Source organism: Falco cherrug, chromosome 7 (genome assembly GCF_023634085.1).
Source record: "Falco cherrug isolate bFalChe1 chromosome 7, bFalChe1.pri, whole genome shotgun sequence".
NCBI lineage: Eukaryota > Metazoa > Chordata > Aves > Falconiformes > Falconidae > Falco > Falco cherrug.
The window spans coordinates 14,953,954-14,979,193 of NC_073703.1; the positions used below are offsets into that span (position 1 = coordinate 14,953,954).

The window sequence follows — 25,240 nt, forward strand, 5'->3', positions numbered from 1 at the left end:
CTCCTTCACCCCACTGTGACCTGTTCCTAAAGACAGTCTTTTCCTGGCTCAATGTATTTTTATAGTGTGTGCAACTTTCCATCTGGGTAGCACATGTTTAAAAATAGACAGGTGTATGTTGTTAGTCTCCTTAAAATCAAGCATCTGCTAAGGGTGTCTTTTTAGAGATTGCATCATAGCTAACAGCAACGTAAAAAAAAAATCATCTTTCCTTACCAACTTTTCAGTTCACTGCATAGGACCAATAATTTAAACCCATTTATAAAACTGATTTCACAAAATCTGGTATATGGATCAGTACTTCAAAAGGTCTTATAACTTGAGGGACTTGTTGTAGTTTGCCTTTTAGAATAGATCATCTGTGCAGGCTCTCTGCTTCTTACACAAAAATAATTTCCAAAAGAAGCTCTTCCTAAAATACATACTTAGACAATAAACTATCCTAAATTAGAGGTTTATCAGTTATACTAGAAGTAACACACAGGCAGGTCCTTATCTTGATTTTCTTAATGGCATAAGAATCTTTTTCTTAACTTCAGTGTCAACAGTTGGAACTATGGTCATAGGTGCTGTTATTTTACTGTACCATATATATACACCCAAAATGCAGCTATGTTTTTTATACTTGAGTTTAAAGCCCATTTAAAAAGTCATCTGAAGTTTAGCTTTCCTCCTTGAAGAATATCTCCACGCAATATTTTACATTACATTTTGTCAGCATCTGCTCATCTCTTCAACTCTTTTTTTTTTTTAGCATTAACAATGGTAATTTTTCAGAGAATTATGATGCCAACAAATGCTCAAAGTATTGCTCAGATTTTGGCCAAATGTTTTGTGGCAAGGAGTTCCATGCTGCAGTTTTTAGAACTTTCATCTAGACTTCATGACCCAAATTCTATTCTTTCATACAGCACATTATGTTGGGTATAATTGCAGTGAATCTTCACGCTTACTCCTCAATCTAATCAAAGCAAAATCCACTGTATTCCCATAACAAACTCAAATCAATTCCTACATCTACATTTTCTTACATGTACAGTCTACAAAATCCAGAATTAAAGTGGAACTTGGATTTTTCATGTTCAAATTCCATACATTTTAGAGATAATTGCAAACTGTAAACTGGTGGCACAACCTAAATGTTACATTTTGATTCAAGCCTGTTTTTAAACTTTACACTGATATACATGCTGCTATTCAGCATTTCCAGTATTACTTCCAGGCCTCCAACTAGTAGCTTTGATGTCCTCTAAATCCTAGAAAATACACATCAATTGCCATATATACATATAAACATGTGACCACACTGGTTGCTTTCCATTATTTGTCATTATTCAGCTTTAATTAGAAACAGTCTATCTTATTAACTGAGAATATTTTTTGCTGAAAAATAGACTTACTTCCTCCATTGAAATATAATACAAAATAAATTGAATAGAACTAAATCACATAATCTTCTATATAAGGGCACAGTCCTTGAGCTTCCATTAAACTGCAGGAGTTCTGTTTCTGCAGAGACGGAGGTGTCTGGTTCTGGAAAGAAAAATGCTACTTAAAGTAGCACCTAGCCAGGTGTTAAAGACATGATTGGTCAGAAGTGGGAAAAAGCACATATTTAGATGAAAGTTTCATTAGAGTTTGACATAAGCCATACGTTACCTTTGTAGCCAGACGACACTCCATTACCCTAATATTGTAATGAGAAGTTGCTGCTTTATTCATTTCAACGCAACTGTTAGCAATAACAAACGCTGCTCCATTTGGAAGTCTAACATCAGTTGCCCTCAGAGGACTGAACTCTATCAACTTGGCCTATTGAAAGAAAAATGAATGGTTAGTTTTAATTTACTACTAGCTAACCATGCACTTAGTTCTATAAATCAAATGCAAATTTGCATGTTTTTTCTCTTGAAAATCCAGGGACAGTTAAGGAAAGAAAACTGACATGAAACAGCGAGAAAAGAGGTTTAACCTCATTGGCCCAGTTACACATACATTTCAAACGTTTCCCTTGTAGCTGGATTTTAAAATGTTTCCATTAAGTCTTTGGGTTTTTTCAGCATTTCACAGAACCCCACCCAACCTATTTTTCTTGCCTGTTTAAGACAACAGTTTTTCTTTGATCTACCGAAAAGTACCAGGGCTGGCTGAAGCTAATGTGCGTGCCACTAGAAACAAGGGGCTTCACATTCCCTTCCCCTTCACCATTTCCCATCTCCCCCTGTTTTCCCATTTTCCACTAAATCAGGATTAATTCACTGAGTTAGAGAATAGTACCAAAATTTTAGCACTGACTGGGGACAGTGATCATGTTACATATGGACAATCAGAGAAATGAATTAAACTATATATATACAAATGTAGTTACTATCTCCTTCCTTCTAACATAAGAGACTGCCTTGCCTCACAGATGCCTTACACAGGCTGCCTAAGATGTTCCCAGTATTTGTGACCTTTTCATGGAATAAGCTAGGCATCCATTAATTAAATAATTCAGGATGTAATGTAATCAAGAGATTAAATTCACATCTGGTTTTTCATTGGGATAAGTTGTAAATCATGTACCCTGCTTTGGCTTCTTAGAATAGACTGCAACTCTGCAAGCCGGGATGTCTTACTGGTTTTGGCATTGTTCGCCCCCAGAGAGTTCCTTGAGCAGCTAGAGTGCTAAATAAACAATGACAAATCTGCTTGTACATTATGTACAGCATGTGTGTAACTCCCTGCCATTGAGATTCTGGACCACGTCACAAAATTACTATCAAGACAGACAAGCTTGCTTATATTTAAATATACCCTTTAAGAACTGCTACATTAGATCAGAATGTACTACTAAGCTGGTCCAGCTTCCTGTTTCTGACAGTAGCCATAAATGGGTATTTAAGGGAAATATAAAAATAGGACATATACAAAGCAATCTTTTTTTTGGGTGTATTTTTCCAGCTTCCCATAAGCAACGATTACAGCGGTTATACTTACACTGGAAGCAACATCCAACTACTATGTTTAATAGCTACAAATAGGCTAACACTCTATCAGTGTATCCAAGGTCTTTCCTGAACCCTTTTTAAACTTTTGCCTTCCACAATGTACGGTATTTCTCAATTTAACAATTAATGTTTTTTGGGGAAAAAAAACAAAACCAAAACAAAAAACAAAACTTCCTTGTTTGTTTTAAACAAGCTGCTTGCAAATGTCATTGTGTTTCTATTAGTTCTTCAGTTATGAAAAACACTGAATTCTCAATTTACCTTCTCTTACCCATTCAGGGCTTTTACAGAGCTTCAAAATACCACCCTCAAAGATACTTGTTTTCCAAGCTGAAAAGTTTTAAATTATTCAGTGAATGCTCACGTAAAAAAATAACTTTGATCAACCTCAATGTCCTTACTGTACATTTCTCATTCCAGTGTTACTTTATTTCGAGATGGGAGGCCAGAACTGCATTCAGCTGCAAGTACACAGAAGCAAGGATATTTTCTGGTTTGTTCACAGTTTCTTTCCTAGTATTTTTAACATTTTCTTTGCCTTTTTGATTACCACCTCTATAGATCAGAAAAGCCTCCAGTTACACGACCATCAGTGTGTATGTCAGGAAAATATGCTGCTTCCTTCAGCATTCCTGCAGCTATGTGTTCACTACTAACTGTATAAAGTGTGAAGGAAAGGTGCAGAGCAGGTACAGGTGGTGTGTCTCATAATGGAATTAAATGTTTGGTGTAATTCTAGGAAATAGCTTCTCTTCTGTATAAACTCATCCAAGATACGGCATTAAGGAACAAAAGCTGCAGAGATACAATAGCACAATTACAAGGCAAGTAAAAGTTGTCATGAAATGCTACATTAATTTCAATAAAAGTATTCTGACAGGTTTTAGCTTTGAACAGTTTCAGTCCTGTGTACCTCCTGGGACAGCGGATAAACTCCGCTGTAAATTCCACCACAAGCACTCATGCATAACTTGGCAGGTCCTGTTTATCATTGCTAGTCCACCTTCTGTCACCACCTTTAAGACAGATAAATGCCTTCTACATCAGAATCCAGCCACAGAATTGTCTGGAATTAGCAAAAACGGGGGAAAAAAAATAATCTCCATTGTCTTTGTAACTGGACCTGGCAAAACTTCCTAGAACTGTTTGGTTGTAAGAAGTTTCAAGAAAGCATTTTTGTAATAATTATCCCATTTGCACTGAACACAAGGCATACCGACCATTCACATTTCATTATATGGGAAACATTCTAAGTTCAGCGATGAATTAGCCAAATAGTGTGGGGCCTGGTGCTCTTCTAGAGTACATCTTTTCCCACAATTTTTCTTTCCTCCTTCTTGCCATTTCCCATTTTCATCATATTCCTTCAAACTTGTCACACTTAATTGTACACAAGTTTATACAATTAATTCCTGTTTCATTTGCGTACCAATGGTGCTTACAGTGCTTACTAAGGATTCCAAGTTTCTTGTCTTTCTGCTAGATATGTATGAAGGTGTTTTTGTTTACATAAATTCATATTACACTGTTAGTTTAGATTATGAAGATCCACATACAGTTCCTTCTTCTGCCAGAAAAGAGATGGACTGGTCCATTCCTCCACCTTCTGTGCCAATATAGCGTTCACTCTTAGTGCAAATTTCTGCAAGTTCCACCTGAAAAAAACATTAACATGTGAACCTTCAGCCAAGGTTAAAGATGATACTTTTATACTGCTTACATATGAACTAGTGAGAAAACAAAGGAGATAACGATAGAGCTCTGAAACCACTGTCTTTCACGCACCAAGTAGTGTAAGCTGGTATCAACCAGGGTGCCACATGGCCCGTTTTTCCTGTTATTCTGATGCAAAAAAGAATCAACTATTCAGCCTCCACTGAACCCACCATAGCCAGATGCTTTTCAGAGTATCCTTGTTTAGATGCTTAACTCTTGTAGCTGTCTTCCTCCCACCTTCCTCATTCACTTCACACCCCTCCATTCCAACAGTCAATATTTTGTTCATTTATTAGTTGAATCTATCTATATATGCAACCTGGTACCTTACAGAAAAATGGCAAGTTATTACTTTATACTCTCGTAATGTACTGACTCCAGAATCAGAAATTATGTATTGAACCTAACTCAGGAACCCTTTCCCACTATAAATAATCAGTGGTGCTTGTCATTCCTCCTTGAGATACTGTGCTTTGCTTACATTGTTTATCTGAAATAATTTGTAACTAATGTGATTTATATTCTTTTGTGACATTTTAGGCATATCTCTTGTGCATTCTGAAACCTGTAGGTCAGAAGATAGTACGGGAGGGTGGAATATGACTATCAAACCGTCACAAATAATAATTTACAGTAAAGCTTTCAGTCATCAGGCCAAGTCAAAACAAAACACAAGCGAAGCCTTGGAGAATGGTCAAAGAACATAAAAACTAGTCAAAAAGAAGTAGGTCAAAAGGAAAGCACACGTGTCCACCTATTATGACCCCTACCAGTTAGTTTTTCTAAGCACAAAGTAACCACAGGAAAGATAGGAAAAGCACGTTAGAAAAGCTGCAGTCCATTTGTCAGTCTGGTGGCAGTCAGATTCAGATTCCACACTAAGGATGTAGCATCACAGGACTGTAACAAGCTAACCAGCAAGGCAGGGACATTAGCCAGCATGCAGCTGTAAAAGGCAGCAGATAAGAGGCAGTAAATCACCATGTTGAGAGCGAGGTATGTGCCGGGTGCCTGCCTGCTCGCTCGCTCAATTTCTGTAATGGCACCACAGACAAAGTTGTAAAATTAGTGCTTAGATCAATATAATCAGGTTGAACTGTTTGCAAGTGCACTGACAATCAATTTACTCAGCTCAAAATGCAGCTATGGCAAATAAGCCCCAGGCTGATAGGCAGAAGTTACCAAAAGAACATTAACATAGTTACTCTAAAACTATACAGACTGGATCTCTTTGAATCAAACATGGTAAATGACCAGTCACAAGAAAAAGACCGTTAAGAAGAGAGCATAAAAGTACAATCAGCAAAAATACTCTCCTTTTCTGTACCGACTTTGCTTTGTGTACTTTAAAGATGAGCTGAAATAAGAGATAATGCTTCTACCATTTTTCCTGAGAAAGTACACAAACATCGCACATTCTGGTGTTCGTTCTTTTTAACAAAAGCCATCTCCCAGTGCCCAACTTTTGCTAAAGATCATGATCGTCATAATTCATTTCTCCTCCCTTGTCCCATGTTCACTCCAAGCAGTCCCATTTCCAGGTTGAGCCTTAGACCTCTTCATCCCATCGGTGACAGTTTAACATCCAGTCACGGTATGTCCCTGCTCCACTACAAGTTGGCAATAATTCTGAATGAAATGCTAACGAATGTAATGATGCTTCCCCCCCCCCCCCGCCCCCCCCCCCCCTTTAATGCTAAAATACTCAGTAACAGCTACACAGAAAAATAAGGACAAACCTCCACACACAGCAGTCTCTAGACACTCGCATCTTTCTACATGTGAAGGCGCGCCTATTTACAAACATCTGTTGCTGGGATGTGGAAATGCTGGCAAGTTTCAGCCAGTTCTGCTGAACCTGCCTTTCGCCCCTCTGAGAAAAGAGCAATACCATGCCCTGATTTTTGTAGCCACTGGCAGGAGACATCAAGCTGGAGTTCATGAGCATTACTCACTGGCAGCAACAGAACTGGCTGAGAAGACCATGCCAGCACACTGATCATGCACACTTAAATAGGAGCTGTGGTTGTGCAAACCTGGTCTGAAGCACAGCTCTTGAGGTACTCACAATGTATATTCCACTCTTGGACACAGCTGCCTGAGGTATTATTTCATCTGCAATTGCCAGATAAAAGCTTTGTGAAGTCAGAAATTAAACATTTCACACACTTCACTTAGTCTGGCTGCATGTCATCTTCATATACACATCAGCTACTGCTTGATTGCTTAAATCGTTTAGACTTTATGAGCCTGGACTTATTAAATAAATATCAGGACAAGTCTTGCAGAGGAGGAATGTTAACAATTAGGACAGTGCCACTCCCCTGTCCCTTTACATGGTCTGGTGAATTGTGCCTGGTTAAGCATTGGGCCTTGCTTCGCCCCAGCTCACCAGCTGTCCAGCTGCGTATGCTGGGCTAACAGCACTGAGCTTGAGCAACTTTTGTTTTGAAACTTAGCAAGGATTGGCAGGACCACCAAGTAGTAACTGGCAAGGGTTGAGAAGAGCCCTCTCCACAAGACAGCCCAAGGCATCCCTGAAACATCATTTGGTTTCTAATTTAAACAGGCCCTTGCTGACACAGGCTGGCCTTCTAATACTAGGATGAGAAGCATGTGAATGGAGAGGAAATCGTCATCTGTATAGAAAGCGGCTTCTACTTACTATTGAGACAAATGGGCAAATGTTTGCCTTTTTGCTAAAATGAGTGAAAGGGCAAAGATCAGAGGAATTGAATTGTAGCTTTGGAAATGAATGTGAAGACTAAACTGGAGAGCCTTGTGTACATATTTGATACTTGGAAGGGGGTGGTCACGTGACTGAAACAGTGAACCGAATGTTGGGAGGTCTGGGCTCAATTTCTAGCTCCACATTAAGTTTCTCGTGATTCAGGGAAAGTCCCTTTAATTCATCATGGCTCCATTTCCTCAGTAAAATGAGGCGTATCTTCCTCCTCCTTGTAATTAGTAATTGCTACTTGCGATTCTTAGATGATAATATTATAAATATGTGTGACTGCATTACTAGAAACTGAAAAAAAAATTTTTGCTACACAAGCTCTCTGACTTTAGGCACCCACAGAAAATATCTCTAAGGAAAAAATTTGCTGGAGCCATGTAATGAAATAACTTTTGCCTATCTCGGAGTAATACTTTGTTTCCATCCAACTTGCAACACTCAGCAGCTCTTTAGGACTCTTCGAATCATCTCTGATTTATCTATCTCTGTTGTAGTGTATGGCTCACCTGTAAAAATACAGAGCTGCTCAGATCCCGGATTTCACTGCACAATTTGGCCACATCTGAACTGTCTGAAGGTCTGAACAATACCTAGGCATGCATCTCCACCTTCCTCCCGGCTGCCCTGCACTCCTGCAGAGAAGTAACTCGGAGAACTTTCACAGCCGCACTGAGGGGGGCAGCTCCCCAGGCTACACCACAGCACCACGTGCCAGGCAGGTGGGTCAGAGGGGCCAGCCACTCCTTGCCAGAGTTCAAAATACAAGTGTTACACATATAAAATAAACAGTCGCCCCTATTTCACAGAAGACCTAAACAAGCTTTCTTGTACAGCTAGGTGAAAGCAGAAATTTGTTCTTCATGAAGAACCATAAGAAATATGCAGCAAGAATAAACCCTATCTGCACATAGACTACACTTCCACCCCACGTACTCTGATATGCACGAGAGATCACTTCGAGCCAACCACAAAACATAACTAGTTCTATGCTCCCAAGACTCATTAGCATGTTTTTTCCATCCCTAAAGCAGTATTTCAAAAACACGAATAAATCATAATTTAAGTCTTCATAGAATTTTACATACTTTACTTTAAAAGCATTCCTATAAGGCTGCTGTTATCTTCAATTTAAAGACAGCACAGATATTTACATGATTTCTTCAAAGTCATGGCAATCAGTCACAAAGCTGAAATGAGAATTCAATCCCCCCGCTATTTCCAGTATTGTGGCTTATTTCTCTCAAGAATATAGTCTCAGGGAAACCTTTGCAGGGTGAGTTTAAAACCTTTTTAAGATTATGGTAAAGAAAAGTGGAATAAAAAGATACTAAAATCAAAGTAAAAATGGATCTGAATAGTAGCATTATGACTCCAGGAAAAAAATTATGTCATCAGATGGATCAAAAATGTCGTTATACTAGCTGTTCTGTGATCCATGTATTTCTGTATTATTGTTCCAGGAAGTTGTTCCAATAGGACAGGTCATCATCTGTGAATAATAACGATCATGTGGACCTAACTCCTAAGCTGTCATCTACACTATTAAACAAGCAAAGTGATATATTTAATGTAGTAATTAAAAAAATAAAGCTCAAACATCAGGCTATGTTTCCCTTGCTCTCACCTCCCTGAAAAAAAACACAACAAACAAACTAGCCAAGAAGGGAAGTGCATATAATGCCCGTGAGTAAGTGAGGAATTGTCAGTATCTCCCCAGAATGTCAGGTTTTGATAAATTCCTGCGCTGAATGTGAATTCTGCACACTTACTTACCTACAATGGATTTCTTATATATTAGCTTGTCCAGACTGCCTTTTAATACATTAAAATTTTAACATGTAGATCCAGTAACTAGGACTTTTACTGGCCAGGTGAGAAACACCTCCTTTTGTTGATTATTAATATGCACCTGACTGGCTTCATTTAATACCTTCCGGCTGTTACAATGTGAAAGGCAATGAACACTCGATTCCTGCCCACTCCACCAATCACATTAATCACTTTATGGACCTCTAACACTTCCTCCTTCAAGTGCCTTTTTCCAAAGAGTCCTAGCTTACTTTTATGGAGGTCATTCTGTACCTTTGATCATCCATGCAGCTTTCCCCTGAATCTTTTTCAGTTTAACTTTCTTGGTTTGTAAGAAAGGAAAGAGGCAGACTTACAGCTTTTCTTAGACTACCTTAGAGTAAATGTCAACTCTATCTTTTGCTATTTTTATCTGGCAAATGAGCCACATAAAATATACATTCATTAGTGTTGCATAGACGTATGGTAATACAGTCTCAACCGGTTCAGCACTACTGCTCCAGCTCTTTCACTGAGGTCACTGTCCTGACACTATGGTCAACAGGAGAGATTTTGTGACCACATCAGCCACTCCTGTGCAAAGTCCCTTTGTTTAAACCTGCTTTGCAGTGGCATGGCTGAAGCAATCTGTTGGCTCTAGTGAGGTCTATAAAACTGAGGAATAGTAGCAGGGAAGCTGGGATGGAAACTTAGATATCTAAAGTTAGTCTAGCAATACCCTGAGCTGTATTGTACAACTGGTCTGTTCAGCCTCTGAACACAGGAGAGGGATGAGCATAACATGACAGTAGTAGTAGCTGGTAGGTGAGTTAAACCTTGAAATCTCCCTGGTCACCTCTCAAAAAACCACTAAATGTCACAGCTTTTGAATGCCAGACCCAGTATGACACACAAAAATGCGAACAGTACTTTTATAGCTGTTGGCAAGAACACGTGCCAGGTTGGCTGTGCTTCCGTGGGAGACATTTAGTATCAGTGAGTTACATGAGATATTAATAAATATTAATTATATATTTATTTTATATAATTATATCTATTAGAAAATACCTATTTTGGTATTATAATTAATATATATTAAGGTTTTGTTGCTGTTTATCCAACAAAAAAAGACACAACACATTAAATGAGAATATCCATAATTACAACAATATAAAGCAACATCATCAGGAGTAGAATCTCAATGCATAGAATTCACTCACTTGCCTAATAGGCAATTAAACATTAAGAAATCTATGCGAAGTAATAATCTATTTAAGGAAGCTGCTGTCCCTCAAGGATTTCAAAACTGAACTCTTAGATTTTAGACAAGTTTAGTTGGAGCATTTGGAAAAATCTAAAACTAACAATGTACAAAATGTATTTTTTTCAGGCTGTTCCCTTTCAGAAGCTTAATTCTAAAGTCTGTTCAGAATGTATCCTATTGCAGGAGGCAGTGCCTACCAGTTTGTCCACCAGGCAACTGGCCCCCATGTGCAGACCTAGGCTAGCCTTTGATCTAAGATCTCTACTAACTATCTCTGTTTTTTGTTTGAAACAATTTAAGGTTCTCCCTGATAAGAAGCAAGTCAATCTTGAGTTACAAAGACAGAAATTACTACCACTTAAATCTGTTTTTATCTTTCAGCCACAAGATTTCTATCCAGCATGCAGAAAGTCTAATCTGGGAAATCATATCAGTGGAGATATAATTTAGTCTGACAAAGAAGGGTTGTGATTTTTATTATTAGTTGCCTTATGTGTCATTACTTTAGATGGAGAGATTTATTGTAATAAGAACTCATCAATAGCTCTGCATCATGTTACCTTGGTTTGGATTTTTAATGGAAAAAGTGAGTTTTCAGTAAAATAATCCTTTTCACTAGTATGTATTTTTCTCTGCTTGTTTACACTTCAATATGAAACACCTAAAATTCAGGTTTTGATTTTCATCTGAGTATTTCTGGTCTTCCAGAAATGTTAAAGAACTGATAAAAAAGTATTTTTCAGACTGTTTCCAGGCACAATCCAACACTGTATTTGAATTGGCCACATACACCCTGATACTTCAGCAGCATGATAAATTATGAACCATCTGCTACAGCTCATTTGATTCTCTGTTGCCCCATCATTTTAGTTTCTCTTAGTTTGATGTTATTGATGATGAACATGAAGGCCTAAATGTACAAAGGTATTTAGGTATCCGAGGAATAATGAAAGTGAACAGATGATCACTTGTAAAAAAATTCCTAAATATAGAAACCTAAAGAAATAGCTAAGTGAGAACAGATAAGGGAGTTTCACCTTTAATAGTCCCCTGGCTCACAAAGAGGCCAAGGGCCGACTGCTCCAATTTTCACTCATGCAATGGGTCTGGACAGTATGTAAACTGTGACAGAATTTGTCCCTATATAACTGTCACTGTCAATATGCTCCATACCGGTGATCAATCCCTTTCAATCTCACATAGACCTTTAAAGAAGTAAACTCGTGTAAGACTAAACCCCTTAAAAGAGTAAGACAATTAGTGAGTAGGAGACAGGCAAATATTTGTTAGTAAAACAGAATTAGTGTTGCTTAGTACTTTTTTGGAACAGCTCACCCTACATTACCCAGAAACTTGATATATACAAATCCAGAATGACAGCAGCCAAAACAAAGCAACCTTCTCTATAAAATGATAGTATTAAATTACATCTGCCTCAGAGGTTTTATGTAAGTTCATTTTGGTGAAAATTAAACATGCTAGATTTTCTGCGTATACCAATGCAGGAGCAGTAATAGCTAATCTTTAAAATAAAGACAGTTTTCGTCCTGTTTTAAATTTTATTGTTTGTGAAGGGAAGCTCCATGAAAAAAATACGTTTGTTAATACATGTTATTTTTAGACTGTCATTTTCAGTGCTCCAAAAGTCTCTTCAGCATGCAAATTTAAGTGACTGGAGTATTTAAATACCTATTGAGCCAAAAGTCCAGTACGTACATTTACTCTCTCATTAACAATTTGGCCAGTTCAATCTGAAAAGTCACTCAGTCTGCTGCTTCCCTTTACAAGTAATGTTGGTCATTTTATGGCAAATTTAGTGTAGGTTTTCTATGAAATTCTACAGGGTTTGGTTCACAGCACAAAGGACAGAAAATAGAGAAGAAACATTTCCAGATAAAGAAGAGTATTTTAGAGTAAGATGAAAACATTCTCTATCACTTAAGGCATATTTAATGTCGTTAGATGGTGATTTTTTTTTTAATCTGTGCACATTTTATGCATATGTATATATATGAAAAGAATTTCTGAAATACAAGGCACTATGTTTCATTTCTTAAGGTATAAAATGATGCCCAAATTTTGAGGTTATTTTTACCACCAGAAATGTCCTTATTTTTTGTATCTGGTCTTGACTAGAAATAGATTGCTGAAAGTCACCATCTGCTTCCAGTTTGCATACAAAACCCCAATTAGCTAAACTTCATATATGTTTTGCAAGGTAATTATGCTTACTCTTTTTCAAAATGGGAAAATATTTGTCAGATAGTATCTGGATGTCCTCATAAGCACAGCAATCTTAGCTTGACTTTGTCTGCCCTCTAACATGCTCAAATAGGAGGTTATCAATTTGGTTGATGAGAGATTACGGCCTTTGATTACCACTGCTCCGAAGTACTCTGCATTTCCCCTTGATTACAAACACACATGGTGAAACTTAACAAGTTAAAGAACCCTAGGTTTTAATTCCACAGGAAAAGAGAAACTTTAACGTTTCTCAATATTAACGGTACTTTAAAATACAGTATCTGTGTACCACTTTTTGTGTAAGCAATGTGAGTTTCTCATATAAATAACGTGAGCATGCATTTATCAAACATTTTTGATGCAGCAGTATTATAAAATCCTAACCAGTACTATCAGCACATGTTATTAATTTCAAAGTCACACTATCAATATGATTACTCACAGATTTCTTTGGCAGATAGCTAGATATTAAAGCCCTATTGCACATTAGAAAAATTATTAGGAAGTGGTAAAGTACTCGATTGAAGCCCTTTCCTTATTATATACAGGCTTCAGAAACAAAGTAGAAAGGATTCCAGTTGGCCTATCTATCCTCCCATTGAAATGAATGAATTACCAGGTATTGTAACTGTTTAATGTTGAATGTTTTGAAAATTCCGCACTCCAAGCCATAGTTCGAGAAAATTTGAGCCAATGGACACTGTGCCATTACAGATTAGATTCAGGTCCTTTATTTATCATTCTGTCTGATATAAGATTTTTCTCAGTCTAGATAGAGCCAAAAATAATTCAACTTCCTATGCTCAACATTTCACATTAAATTAAATAAACCCTATTTGCTTTTGATCTATTTTTCCCAATAACTATGTGCACAGCTGCCCAGTCTTAGCAACAGAAAAAATGTTAGGGTGGCTGAACAGAACTTAGTACTGCAAGATTTAACATTTGGACAGCAACAATATCATCACATCTTTCAAGTAAATCTAGTTATTCAAAAGTACTAAGTGATTTTCTGTACTTATTAATTCCTACCATAAAACACAAAGCTGGGACAATTTAGAGCATTATTCTATTTCCTTTACAAAAAGTATCTTCTGATGAAAAGTTGTACAAAAGAATGATTTTGTAACAGTAAAATAAAAATCACTTTAAAATCAAAAGCTACTATTGAGTATTGCTGTTCTTTGAGTGATGCCAACACAGTCTTAGACTGGTATCCTGTTTGGAGGAGAAAAATGGATTCTTTTTAAAGATCGCATTCTAAATTTTCCATCTTGTTATTTGAATGCTATTGCACTGCTGCAACTGGTTAGCACTGCACATCTGGCTGAATTGTCTTGGACTGGTATTTTCCCTAAACTATTGTGTATGTGTGTGATGGGTTTTTTAAAAAAAATATTGTATGCACACTGAAACAATGCCCTATTGCAGACTGCTACACACAGTAATTAGTGAGAGCATTTTTTTTCTGATTTTGTTTTCAATGTCAAAAAAGTGCTATTTTTAAAGTAAGCCACCATGAAATTCTAGCCATGCTTTTACAATATTTTTCATTTTGGGTTTTTTTGGCTCTTTCATAGGCCCAAACTTCACACTGGAAGTGTTATCTCATAAAAGCTCTAAATTTCAATGACTTTTACTTTACAGCTACTATTTTAAACTCACATTTATCAGGAGTAAGAGCATATAACTAAAATATTCTTATAAAAATAGTTTCACAGAAACAAAACAGATAAATGTTCCATTCAGTAAAAGGTCAGTTTTTCATAACTTTGGCTACAGAAGCCCTACAATTCAGCCAAATTTGATTCCAAAGCCAATAGTTTCTATGTCCTGCTGCTACAGACCATCGTATTAAGATTTTGCAAAGTCCATCAGACTAATGAGGGGCAAAAAGTCAATCTTTTCTCATAAAATTACTACCATGACCAAATACTGTCACTTATAAATACTACCATTTACAACTTTTGCAACTGTTAAGCATTTGAAAAAAAAAAAGACAAAGGGGAGAGGTGAAGCGGTATTTCTTCCTTAAAAATAAACAAACACATAAATATCCGGAGCCCTAAAAATGCAAGGTCCTGGTTTGCTTTCTAGCAGAAAGGATCTGGAAAGCCCCTATTTCTGGTCAGCTAAGAATTCCCCTGCCATGAGGGGAGCTCCCAGCTGATACAGCCAGCATTACTAGATCCTGCACAGATACCATTTGACACCAGCACAGGATGCATTAGGAGCTGGAAAGAAGTGGCCAGAGCACGTTTTATACTTCTGAGGGCTTGCATGCCTAGATTGCTCTAATTTATACTCGGACTAGCTCTGCCTTATACAAGGCAGTTCTGTGAGGCTAAGCATAAATTCAGAGCAACAGAGAATCTGGATTTAGCTAGATATAAGAGGTCTCTAATGCTAAATCATAAATTAGCCAAGAAGACTGAACTTGGTTTTACTGTCCTGTAAGATTTGGGAAAACTTAGAGTCTGGACAAAAGTAATCAGTCTTCAGAGCTGTCATCCTCTGTCTTAACCACCACAACCAGGTGTCTTGGTCTATGCAAGCACAGAGAACCTTGGTTACGTTGGCTATTGGGAATTCTGCTCTGTGCATTAATTGCTCATTTTTCCTCACAAGTGCAAAATATTTGGCTGCAGATAGCAAAATTTCCTGACAAAAATGTGCAATTGTGTCTCATGTGTTTGTCCAACTGCATTTGAGACACAAGATTAACTTTCAGCATGTTTTCCAAAGAGCAAGCAGAAGAGATTTCGGGTTGATTGAACAGGACACATGAGGAGAAGGAAAGACATTCAGTGGAGTCTCTCTCTTCCTTCTGTTCCCCCACAAGAAAATGCCAAAAGGAGTTTTGCACCTTTCTTTAGAACAGGTCTGGCATAATGCTGGCCAGTACTCCCAAGCCTTGTGCAAATTCAGCTCAAGATACACACTGTATCATTTATGCTCTGAAGAAAGCTGTGCAGTATTTCTTGGAATAATGAAAACCTGGCTTCTGGTTTTCCAAATACAGATTTCTACTACCTAGTAAAATGTGGGCTTTCTTGACCTCTGTCAGTTTAATGGATTTTGCAGATGCCCAATTTCTGAACACATGCTTTCCAGTGATTTTGATCTGTAGTTCCCAAGCTTAGCTCATTTGATTACCACCATCAGAGACGGTGGTGCCCTGTAATAAGACCACCTATGCAAAACCAGAAGCTTCTAGCCAGGCCAGGTAGGCATGTATAAAGAAGCATGTCTGCCACCTCCAACCCTCTTACTTCAAAGTCTCGTTCATCAAAGTGGGATCCTCAGTTCCATACTTTCATCTGCCACTGCACTACGTGTCTCACCTCAGAAACTAGAGCCGCTGTTAAATGTCCGGTCCCTTACCTACCTTTTGACACACAGTGCACTAACACAAAGCAGGGTGACAGTGAATGTAGCCACATCCTCCTACATTAAAAAGTCAGCCTGCCTCGCAAGCCCTGCTTCTTTCTGCCTTAACCCTGCCCGATACCGTCCTGAAGCAAGCACTGTGCTCTGCAGTGTGGGATGGAGCACTTACCGCTGAGCAGATCGCTGCAGCTGCAGCTACATAGAGAAGTAAGTCACAACTGATAAGCAAAAACTTCTGTGTGGATCTGTTTACCTCCTGGCTCAGGTAAATGCTTGTACACAAGCACAGTTAAAAGCTGCCATCATCATGTACCACTTTAAGTTGGCTTTGTACCACAATTTGGGAATGTCTGCCTTAGACAATAGGCACAAATATGCATAACAAGTCACATTTAGATCTGTTCTTTTCTCTTCCTGACAATGTTCTAATTTAAGATCCTAGTTTCACTTAACCAGACATTTTTACTGGAGAGAACTTCATTCCCATATGGCACCTTCAAGGACCATGACTCCTCCAGAAATCAGTATTACATGAGCCAAATTCTATTAACAGTTGTACTGGTAACAGGTCACATACTTGGGGTTTGTTTTTAGACTAATGTTTGTTTAAAAAAGTGAGGAATACATTTTGGATTGTAAATATGTTCGTTCCAAAAAACCTGTGAAGAGAATAAGGAGAGTCAGATGGAAGGATTTTACCTCCACTTTGTGCTGATTATATAATTTATCAAGAAATTGTTCCACAGGCCTCCAACACATGCTCTGCTGTTAAAGCCATGAAAAGTCATTCAGGGAGAGGGTAAAGGCCTCGGGGGTGTGGTCCACATGCTTCAGCACATATATCCTCAGTCCTGGCCTGCAGATAGCACATCTGGTCCAGGCATGGACCTGATGGTTGGCCAAAATACAGGCTTACAATAATGCTCCTTTTTTCAGCTTTAATGTAAGCCTGTTTTCTTGCCAAATTCAAATCCTGCCAAAATTTGGCCAAAGATGTTTGCTCAGTTGTGCAATATCTGAAGTTTATATCCAACAACTCCTTGCAAAAACAATTGTATCGTGTTTTTAATGTTTACAAGTATTAACAATATTTAATTTTAAGTAGAATTTTACTGCTGACACTCTCGTGTTTTACAGTAAATTACCTTAGAGAGGGTTTTTCCATTAGCTCTTAGTGTCACGAGTCCTGCACAGCACACCAAAGCACTGGAGCTAGAGAGACCAGAACTTGGAGGGATGGTTCCATCTAGCAGACAATTCATTCCAGTTGGGTTATTAAGACCAAAATGTTCCTAACAATGAAAAAATAAACAATCTCAGTTTCAAGTACAGACAGGCTCAGGCTTGCAATTATCTGATACTTCGAAAGAGAATCTTTCTGCTGAGTTGCTGGAACCAAGGACCTGCTTCTGGTATCTCCAAAATAAAGCAAAAGTCTCATTCTACTCCTTAAAAACAAAGCCAATGGTACGGCTTTAGCCAAAGGTATGTCTGCAATTCCTGTACACAAACATATATGAGCTGACAGAACTGTACCCCAAGCAGAATTCAGTATGGGCTAAACGCCCAAGAATTTACGAAGCTTCGTGGGTGGGTTTTGCAGCAACTGGCTCTGCTCTGAGCTGCCGTAGTGACAGTACCAGAGGTTAACAATCATTTTATACCCTACTTTTGTCCTTTTCTCCACAGCTCCTCACTTAAAGCATCCTGAAGAGCTTAAGGTCCACTTCATGCTTCACTTCTAATGCTGGCATGTGGTTATAGGGAGCCACATCACGCTGATGGGGAACTAGTAGCCATGCAGCTGTATTCAAAGCCGGATACTCCTACCTCCTGAAGTACTCACGGGACTGACACTGAGAAAACCACAATGGTACATGAAGGACACTATGCTTTATGAGGCACAAAGGCATACCTACCAGCGGTGATGGGTCTCTGTCATGCTATTCTTAGAATAAAGTTTAAAATATAGACACACATGATAGATATCACAGATAATACATTTAATCCAGAAGTCATAAATCCTCATGTACATGCTCTTTTAATTACTCTTTAGTTGCTTTGTCTTTTTATTTATAATAACTTTAATATAAGTTACTCTCTGTTGTTAGTTTGAAATAAACATGCAGTACTTATTAAGAAATCATTGAATGTATATGGGGGGGTATATGAGTGGCTACGTTCCGATACAGATTCATACGTCAATAAACTATTTTACCATGTCAATAATCAGAAAAAATAGCAATGCTCCCATAAAGAAATGCCCACCTTCAAAAAGATTTCTGCTATTTTTCCTGTAACAACTTCAACCATAAATGCAAATGGTAGAGATCAGCAAACACAAAGAAGGTTAATGTCTTCTACCATCACTTCAAATTATTTTAAGTTTCCCTTTCTACAAATATAAGGGAATTCATACCTAAAATACTTCTGATGCCCATGCCCCTTCATGAACAACACTAGCCATGCTTGTTCAAAAACAGAAAATGCTTGAGTAACCAGAAACTGATCCACAGTTTCTGGATTGTCTTGAATGTGAATCAGGCTTGCAAACTTATCACGCAATGTTTAAATAGAAAACGTACTTCAGTTTCAAAAATGAAAATGGACTTTGCCAAGGTCTGCAATAGTTCTGTCCCAAAAGGATAGCGTGTTCAACTTAATATAAACAGATTATCCCGCTGGACCCTCTGAGTACTTGTATTTCAGTGTTTCTTAAGTCTGTAACATTTATGCTTATTTTCTGCCAGTGCTAGAGTCTGCAAACCTGCTTTGCAAATTGACGTTCCAGTATGAAAACTTGTCCTTAGGAAACAAACCTCAGTAGCAGACTGCAAAATAAATAAAGTCAATTGGTCATGCTAGCCTTAATATAAGAAAGAATATATCGTAAAGAAACCTAATCTATATCTCTACAGTCAATGCAATTTAAATGCCTGGGTTACTGAGCAGTATAAAATTGAAAATACTCATGTTACTGCAAAGATAATTAATTTACTGGGGTCTAAGCATAGGGGTAGGGGTCTGTTCAAGAACTGTGGATTGTAATAAAGTGATTTGTGGCACTGATTGTTCCAAATTTTGTATTTTGAAGACTCATTGTGGCAGGTTTGAAGCAGGCTTTGTTGGCTGTCTGCAGTGCTTTACCTATTGGATCCTCCTGTGGCTTGACCTAATGGCCTATCCTGAGGCAAGCTTCACGTGCTTTAAAAAGCACATTTACCCATCATTTGGGCAGGCTGTGGTGACCTGCTCCTGACCTAGCCATCACTGTTTATCCCATCTGCCCTTCCAGAAACATCACTGGATTGACATCCAGCTGAGAAGTCACCATGTTTTTTCCTCAAAGGGCCATGAATCACCTGCAATCAGCAGGTGAGATTTATAGGAAGCCTCAATTTTGAGTTCAGGCTGCCTCCCAGGACAACGTGGTTGATGATCAGCACTTGGTTTCACAAGCAGTTCAGTCTTCAAGTCAGTCTGGAGACAGGCTAGCTCACAAAAGAGAAGATAAAGCTCAAATGAGCAGACAGGAAAATGTCTGCCTGTTTGGTGTTCCTGCGTTTACCGTAAGTGTGCTGTTTCCTGCATAGCTGTACTCAAGAAATTGTGAAAATTCCATTCAAATTCCACACATTGAAAATCCAGATAAATAATGCTTCTTACTGGAATACTTCTTCTCTATGCTGTTTACTTACTTTTTACATTTTCTTTTACCTACTGCATGAGTCAGCTTCACTCAGTTGTTATGCACAACTTGTAAGTTTCCAACACTAATGAAAATTAATGTTTTTTAAAATGTTTCCATGGGAAGAAAACAACTAAAATACAATCTTTGTATCCTGACAGACAAGTCTCCGAACCTTCTTAAAAGCAATTTTCAATTAGATGATTCCATTGGAAAGCATTCTTTTTAACTTCAAAATCCAGAAATGTCATCTTGATGGTGAGTTTGATCCTAACTTTACTAAATAATTATTTGCTATTATAATTTATGTAATAAAAATAGTGCTCTGCAAATACTTTACAACAAACCCGCTCATATCTCCTCTTAAAATTTTAACATAAAAACACTTAACTGTATGTCAAGAAAAGCTATAGAATAAAGGGAAGTACTTTGAGGGCGAATAGGTACACTTCTTGTATTTTAATTCTATATTAATTTCATGAGTTAAATGGATTTGGCTTACCTGAATACCCTTCAGCCCACACAGGAAGTAGTTATACCATTGAGGCTTCGTTTTGTTAATCTGAATATTATTAACAGTAGTACTGAAATCCCTGCAAAAACAGAAAACCCTTGAGGCTTTAATTTGTCAATAAATTTAGTTTGAAAAAACATGGCTTATTACTGCCACCTGCTGATGAACAAAAACATTCCGATGCTAGTTTTTTTCAGTGCAATGTTTTTCAGGGTTTTTTTGTACAGATCTTCTTTATTACTCAATTCTATAAGGCTATTTTAGAAGGAAGCGTAAGAATTTTTGCCTAAGTTATAGAATTTATTAAATAAATTCAGAAATAGAGCTGCATTTGGCATCCTTAATGAGCGCAGCATGCCTTCTATCAGATGCATGTATGTTCTCTTGATCTCTCACAGAAGTGAAAATCTAAATAATCGTATCCTGTCAAACCTAGAATGGAGATAAATACACTTCAGGCTCACTGGTAATGCCATAATCAGGAATTCATTACCTTTGCTCTGAATGGCACTTCAATTAAACAGGCAACTAATGCAGCAAAATTACATTTTGTATGTTACAAGCCATAATTAAAATAAATTATTTTAAAATAGTTAATCTATTTCCTCCAGGATTACTCTGATAATGGTTTTCCTACTCCATGTTCCTTTCAAAATAATAAAAATGGTAAGCCTGAATGTGCCTAAGGAAACTAACGCCACAGATAGGTGCTGTCAAAATGGGCGTGGAGTGATGCACAAAGGCCTCAGAGGTGCCTGCATTACTCACCAAGAAGCACAATTTGTTTAGAAGTCTATACAGTTGAATGCCCAATAACTGTAACTACCTGGTGTCATTACAGCAGATGCCCAACACAGAGAGAGGAAAGGCATCAAGAAAGTTAAGAAAAGCTAACAAAAAATACTCAAATGTTGCAGGCTAAGCTGTGCTTTACAAGCAAGGTGTGCCAAACAGTATGAACAGAGGCAGCTGAATTCCCTGGAAATATTTAGGTTTAATGGGAATAAAAACACTTTCAAGAAATTATACAGCAGGGGACAGTCTGCAGCTGCTAAGAGAATGGATTTTTTCATTCTTACATTAGTCCCAGTCTGTATCTGTAAACTATATATGTTAATGATGTGTTGTTTTTATTTTTATACAAAAAAATACTGCTACTTAACACCTGTAATGAATACCAGTATGAAGGTGGTTTATTGGTAAGTATTCTGTTACCTACGGGGGAATGGTTATACTAATATAAAGCATTGCATCTTTACAGTGATATAATTGTCTTGAAACAACGGCTGAAAACTTCACTTTATTCTGTCAATGAAAGGCTGCAATTTTGTGTTATGCAACCCCAAACCTGACAACCCATGTAAAAATGGACCCACACTCCTGCTTCCTTTTCGTATAGTCTAATGCTAGCTATGCTGCAGTAAGCTACTTGTATTACTGATCTACAACCTAGTCCTAGCTCAGTGTTAGATGAACGATCTTACTCTTTAAGTATCAACTTAGAATTACCATTTTATATGTTATACATGCAATTTCAACATTGAATACAGTGCCAAAATATCAGAGATTGGTGTATAGTTTAACATGTAAGTTGTCTTTCAATAAGAACTGGTCAAAATAGTGCCCCTTACAGGGCTTTATCAACAATACATCATCAAAGAATTGTATAGTTAGTGTCAGAAATTACTGGGGTTTCCAGAGTAACACAAAAGATCTGAAAGTGATTATTGAGATTATGATACAAGGGAAGTTTGAGAATAGCTGTAAATTCTTCCCATTTGAGAGTCATGTGTAACTATCTCCTAGAGAATAAAACATCATTTTGCTTATGAATATAATAAAATAACCAAAATTACTTGTAAAAAAGAAAATACTTGTCAGAAGTCATGAAGATTAAAAAAATGCTGTATTTGCTTATCTTATTTTCTACAATAATCCTAAATTGTTCTTGTAAAAAACCAAAGTTGATGGAAATCATGCGCGAAAGTGATTAACCGAAAGCAAATTTGAAGTCCTCTTTCCCTCAAAAAAAGAGTTCTACAGTATTTTATCATTGTAATTCTTTTTATACAATCAGACAAAGTAAAACATCAGTTAACAGGAAGGCATATAGTATATTTGCTGGTTCTCAAGATAAAATAATGACTGCTTTAAATGCACTTTGCTCATTTCTGCAATCTTCTCGCATAGAAAATGAAAGAAAAATTGGCTTGGATTTTGGCAGCTTTCATATGGATATCATTCACACAAACGCAGAATGTGGGTTTGTCAAGATCCCCAGAATCCTTAAGTCTGGTTTTTTTGTTATCATATTCAATTTGTTATAAAAACCAATTCCTAAATGGCCAAGCTTTATCTTAAATCAGTAAATCTTGAGGCTTGCCTTCGACCCTCCTGCTGGAAGGTAAGCAGTTTGATATAAGAAACTTTTAATAAAATATGCAATTGGGAAAAACATACCCATAAAGTAAAAATACTCTGATATTGTCTGTTCTAGCCTTTCTGTTTTAAAAGAATTCTTGGAAAAGCTTGCCCCTCCTCCAAGCTACATATAAGCATTCCAATCTTTCTGTATAATTAGAAGAGGTGAGATTTTGAGTAGTGTGAAAAAAAACCCATGTGGTTGAGGTGTTTCTTACTGCTTGAATAGTAATTAATCCTTATTTTGGTGAGACCGATTTGGCTCTTTCTCACAGAACCTCACTGCCTTGTCAATCTTAGTTTATCTATTTGAGTTCTCTGTAAAATAAATCTGACTTCAAAAAAAGATTGTCAAGTTTTGCCACAGGATGGAAACTGATTGATAATTATCATCCTCTGGTATTTCTGAAGGCATTTTGAGAAGTATCATGTCAGATATTCTCTGTACAAGTACTTCTCAATTACAGAGATGTTATGTGAAGGGGAGGTATTGGGAACTTCTAAAGACTAACTTTTTAATACCATTTTAGCACAAAGAACATAAAAGGCATCTGATCATTTCAGATGATTGATGATGAAACATACCTATGTGTTTTTTCTTGCAACCTGTTCTCTGTCTTGTTTTGCCTAAAAGCTAACATCTACTGTCAGTGTAGAAGAGGGCTACAGAACTGTTACATGTTTTACCAGTTCACAAAACAAGAATGAAACAGGAAATTGTGATTCTACGGAGGCTTATGGTTAGTCCTTGTTTGCCAAAGGCCTATACATATGCATTCACCACAGGCATAAATCTACCAGTGTAACAGGCTGGGAAAAAGAGATATACTGTCAACAGTTTTGTTATGTGGTGTAACATTCAAAGTGTTGAAAAATACTCCTTTGTTATGAAATTATGGGCATGTTTTAGCTTTGTTTTTAAGCAACAGTGTCTCAACAAAACAAGCGATGCTTAATGGTGTATTCTGAGGCCTATTCTCACTTTATGGTTTAAAATACACAATTTCAAACTGAAGCCAGAGCAGACATAAAAATATAGTGACTGTGTATGCAATCTGAATTCAAAGGCTGTAATTCGAGATTTGGTAGAAACTGTAGGTACCTTATGAGAAGGTCATTTCAATTGTGATGTAATGTGCCAAAGCTTAAAGACCAAGTGAAAATATTTATCTTTTGGTTACTGCTTTATTTAGCATCCATTGGAAGACACAAGCAGTGAGTCTATTGCTCAAAACTAATATGCACAGCGTAGAGTCAATGACATTCCATCTGCTCATATAATTCATTTTACACCTTAAGCTCTATATTGCAATGGAGGTTTGTCAGATCTCTGAAAACTTAACCTGTATTGCAATTGCATAAAGAGGTTCATAAAAACTAATGAATAAACAAAGTAATTACTTACAAGTACAAAGAATTGGTATTTGCCAGTTGCATAACTTGAGTTTTTACAGGTTCTACTGCAATCAGGATATCTTGTTCTATAGCCATAGGGAGCACAGCATAACCACAGTAGTCTATATGTTCTCCTACCAAAGAAACATACAATTAATATACTTTGGAGTAATTCTTTCTAGAATAGCAGTAACAGGGCTTCTACAGGTGTTCAGTGTTGTCTCATACAAGACAATTTCTGAGTACAGTCTCAACTCTTACTATTTAAAGTTTGGGGCACATTTCCTCAATTTCATGTTACTGCACAAAAAATTCTGTTCTTTATTGATTTTATCTATCACATTTGTTTATAAATATTAACTTTTTAACATTGGCATATAAAAATAATTTTTAAAACCCTATGCAGATTATTGTCTAGCAATGAGAATGGCCACATTATTTGTACACTGTTGTGACAGTACAAAAATCAAGTCAAATCAATCACATAAAACTGACGACTGGAAGAGAAAGGCGCCACGTGAGTCCTCATTATGTGATCTCCTCTGCTTGTGTGAGTGATTCATTAGCCACTAGATAAAGCTTGTGGTGAAAATTACACCACCACCCCCCCCAAAAAAAAAAACCCAACCAAAAAAAACCCCCAAACATCTGGACCTTTTTTGCAAGAAGATAATTATTATATCTAAATAATCATTAATGAAGTTGCATACAACACATAAAGTACCATTCAAATAGAAAATGTATGTAGTAAACAGCCTCCCTCTTGGGAATAGTTCTCAGTTAGCATATGCTGTCTATTCAATATACATGATATGTTCACACAACACTGAGATAACAATCATCAATAATTGCACAATAGACTAATTGATTTTCAAAGCTCTGTTTTGCATGATCCTTTTACTTACAATGTCTTCAAATGCATAGGGTTACTTTACGAATATGCAAGAAATTGAGCTCTAGGGAGAGCACAATCCTAACGTGGATAGAGAAATCTCAAAAATAAGGCTGCCACAGAAATACAAGTCCTAAACACAAAATAATTGTGTCTCTCCAGTCTGCCAGTGAATCACAATCAACTATTCTAAATCTG

General features: G+C 37.2%; 1 protein-coding gene across 1 annotated transcript in view; it reads right to left on the reverse strand.

Annotated features, from left to right (window-relative positions):
• GALK2 (galactokinase 2) overlaps positions 1 to 25,240 on the reverse strand; it is a 48,834-nt gene that overhangs the window by 20,242 nt on the left and 3,352 nt on the right. Inside the window, exons 3-7 of the mRNA XM_055716228.1 lie at positions 24,161 to 24,284; positions 20,323 to 20,413; positions 17,278 to 17,424; positions 4,547 to 4,645; positions 1,660 to 1,812 (exon numbers count right to left, since the gene is read on the reverse strand). Coding sequence (XP_055572203.1) covers positions 1,660 to 1,812; positions 4,547 to 4,645; positions 17,278 to 17,424; positions 20,323 to 20,413; positions 24,161 to 24,284 — 614 coding nt within the window. The remainder of the gene's footprint in view (positions 1 to 1,659; positions 1,813 to 4,546; positions 4,646 to 17,277; positions 17,425 to 20,322; positions 20,414 to 24,160; positions 24,285 to 25,240) is intronic.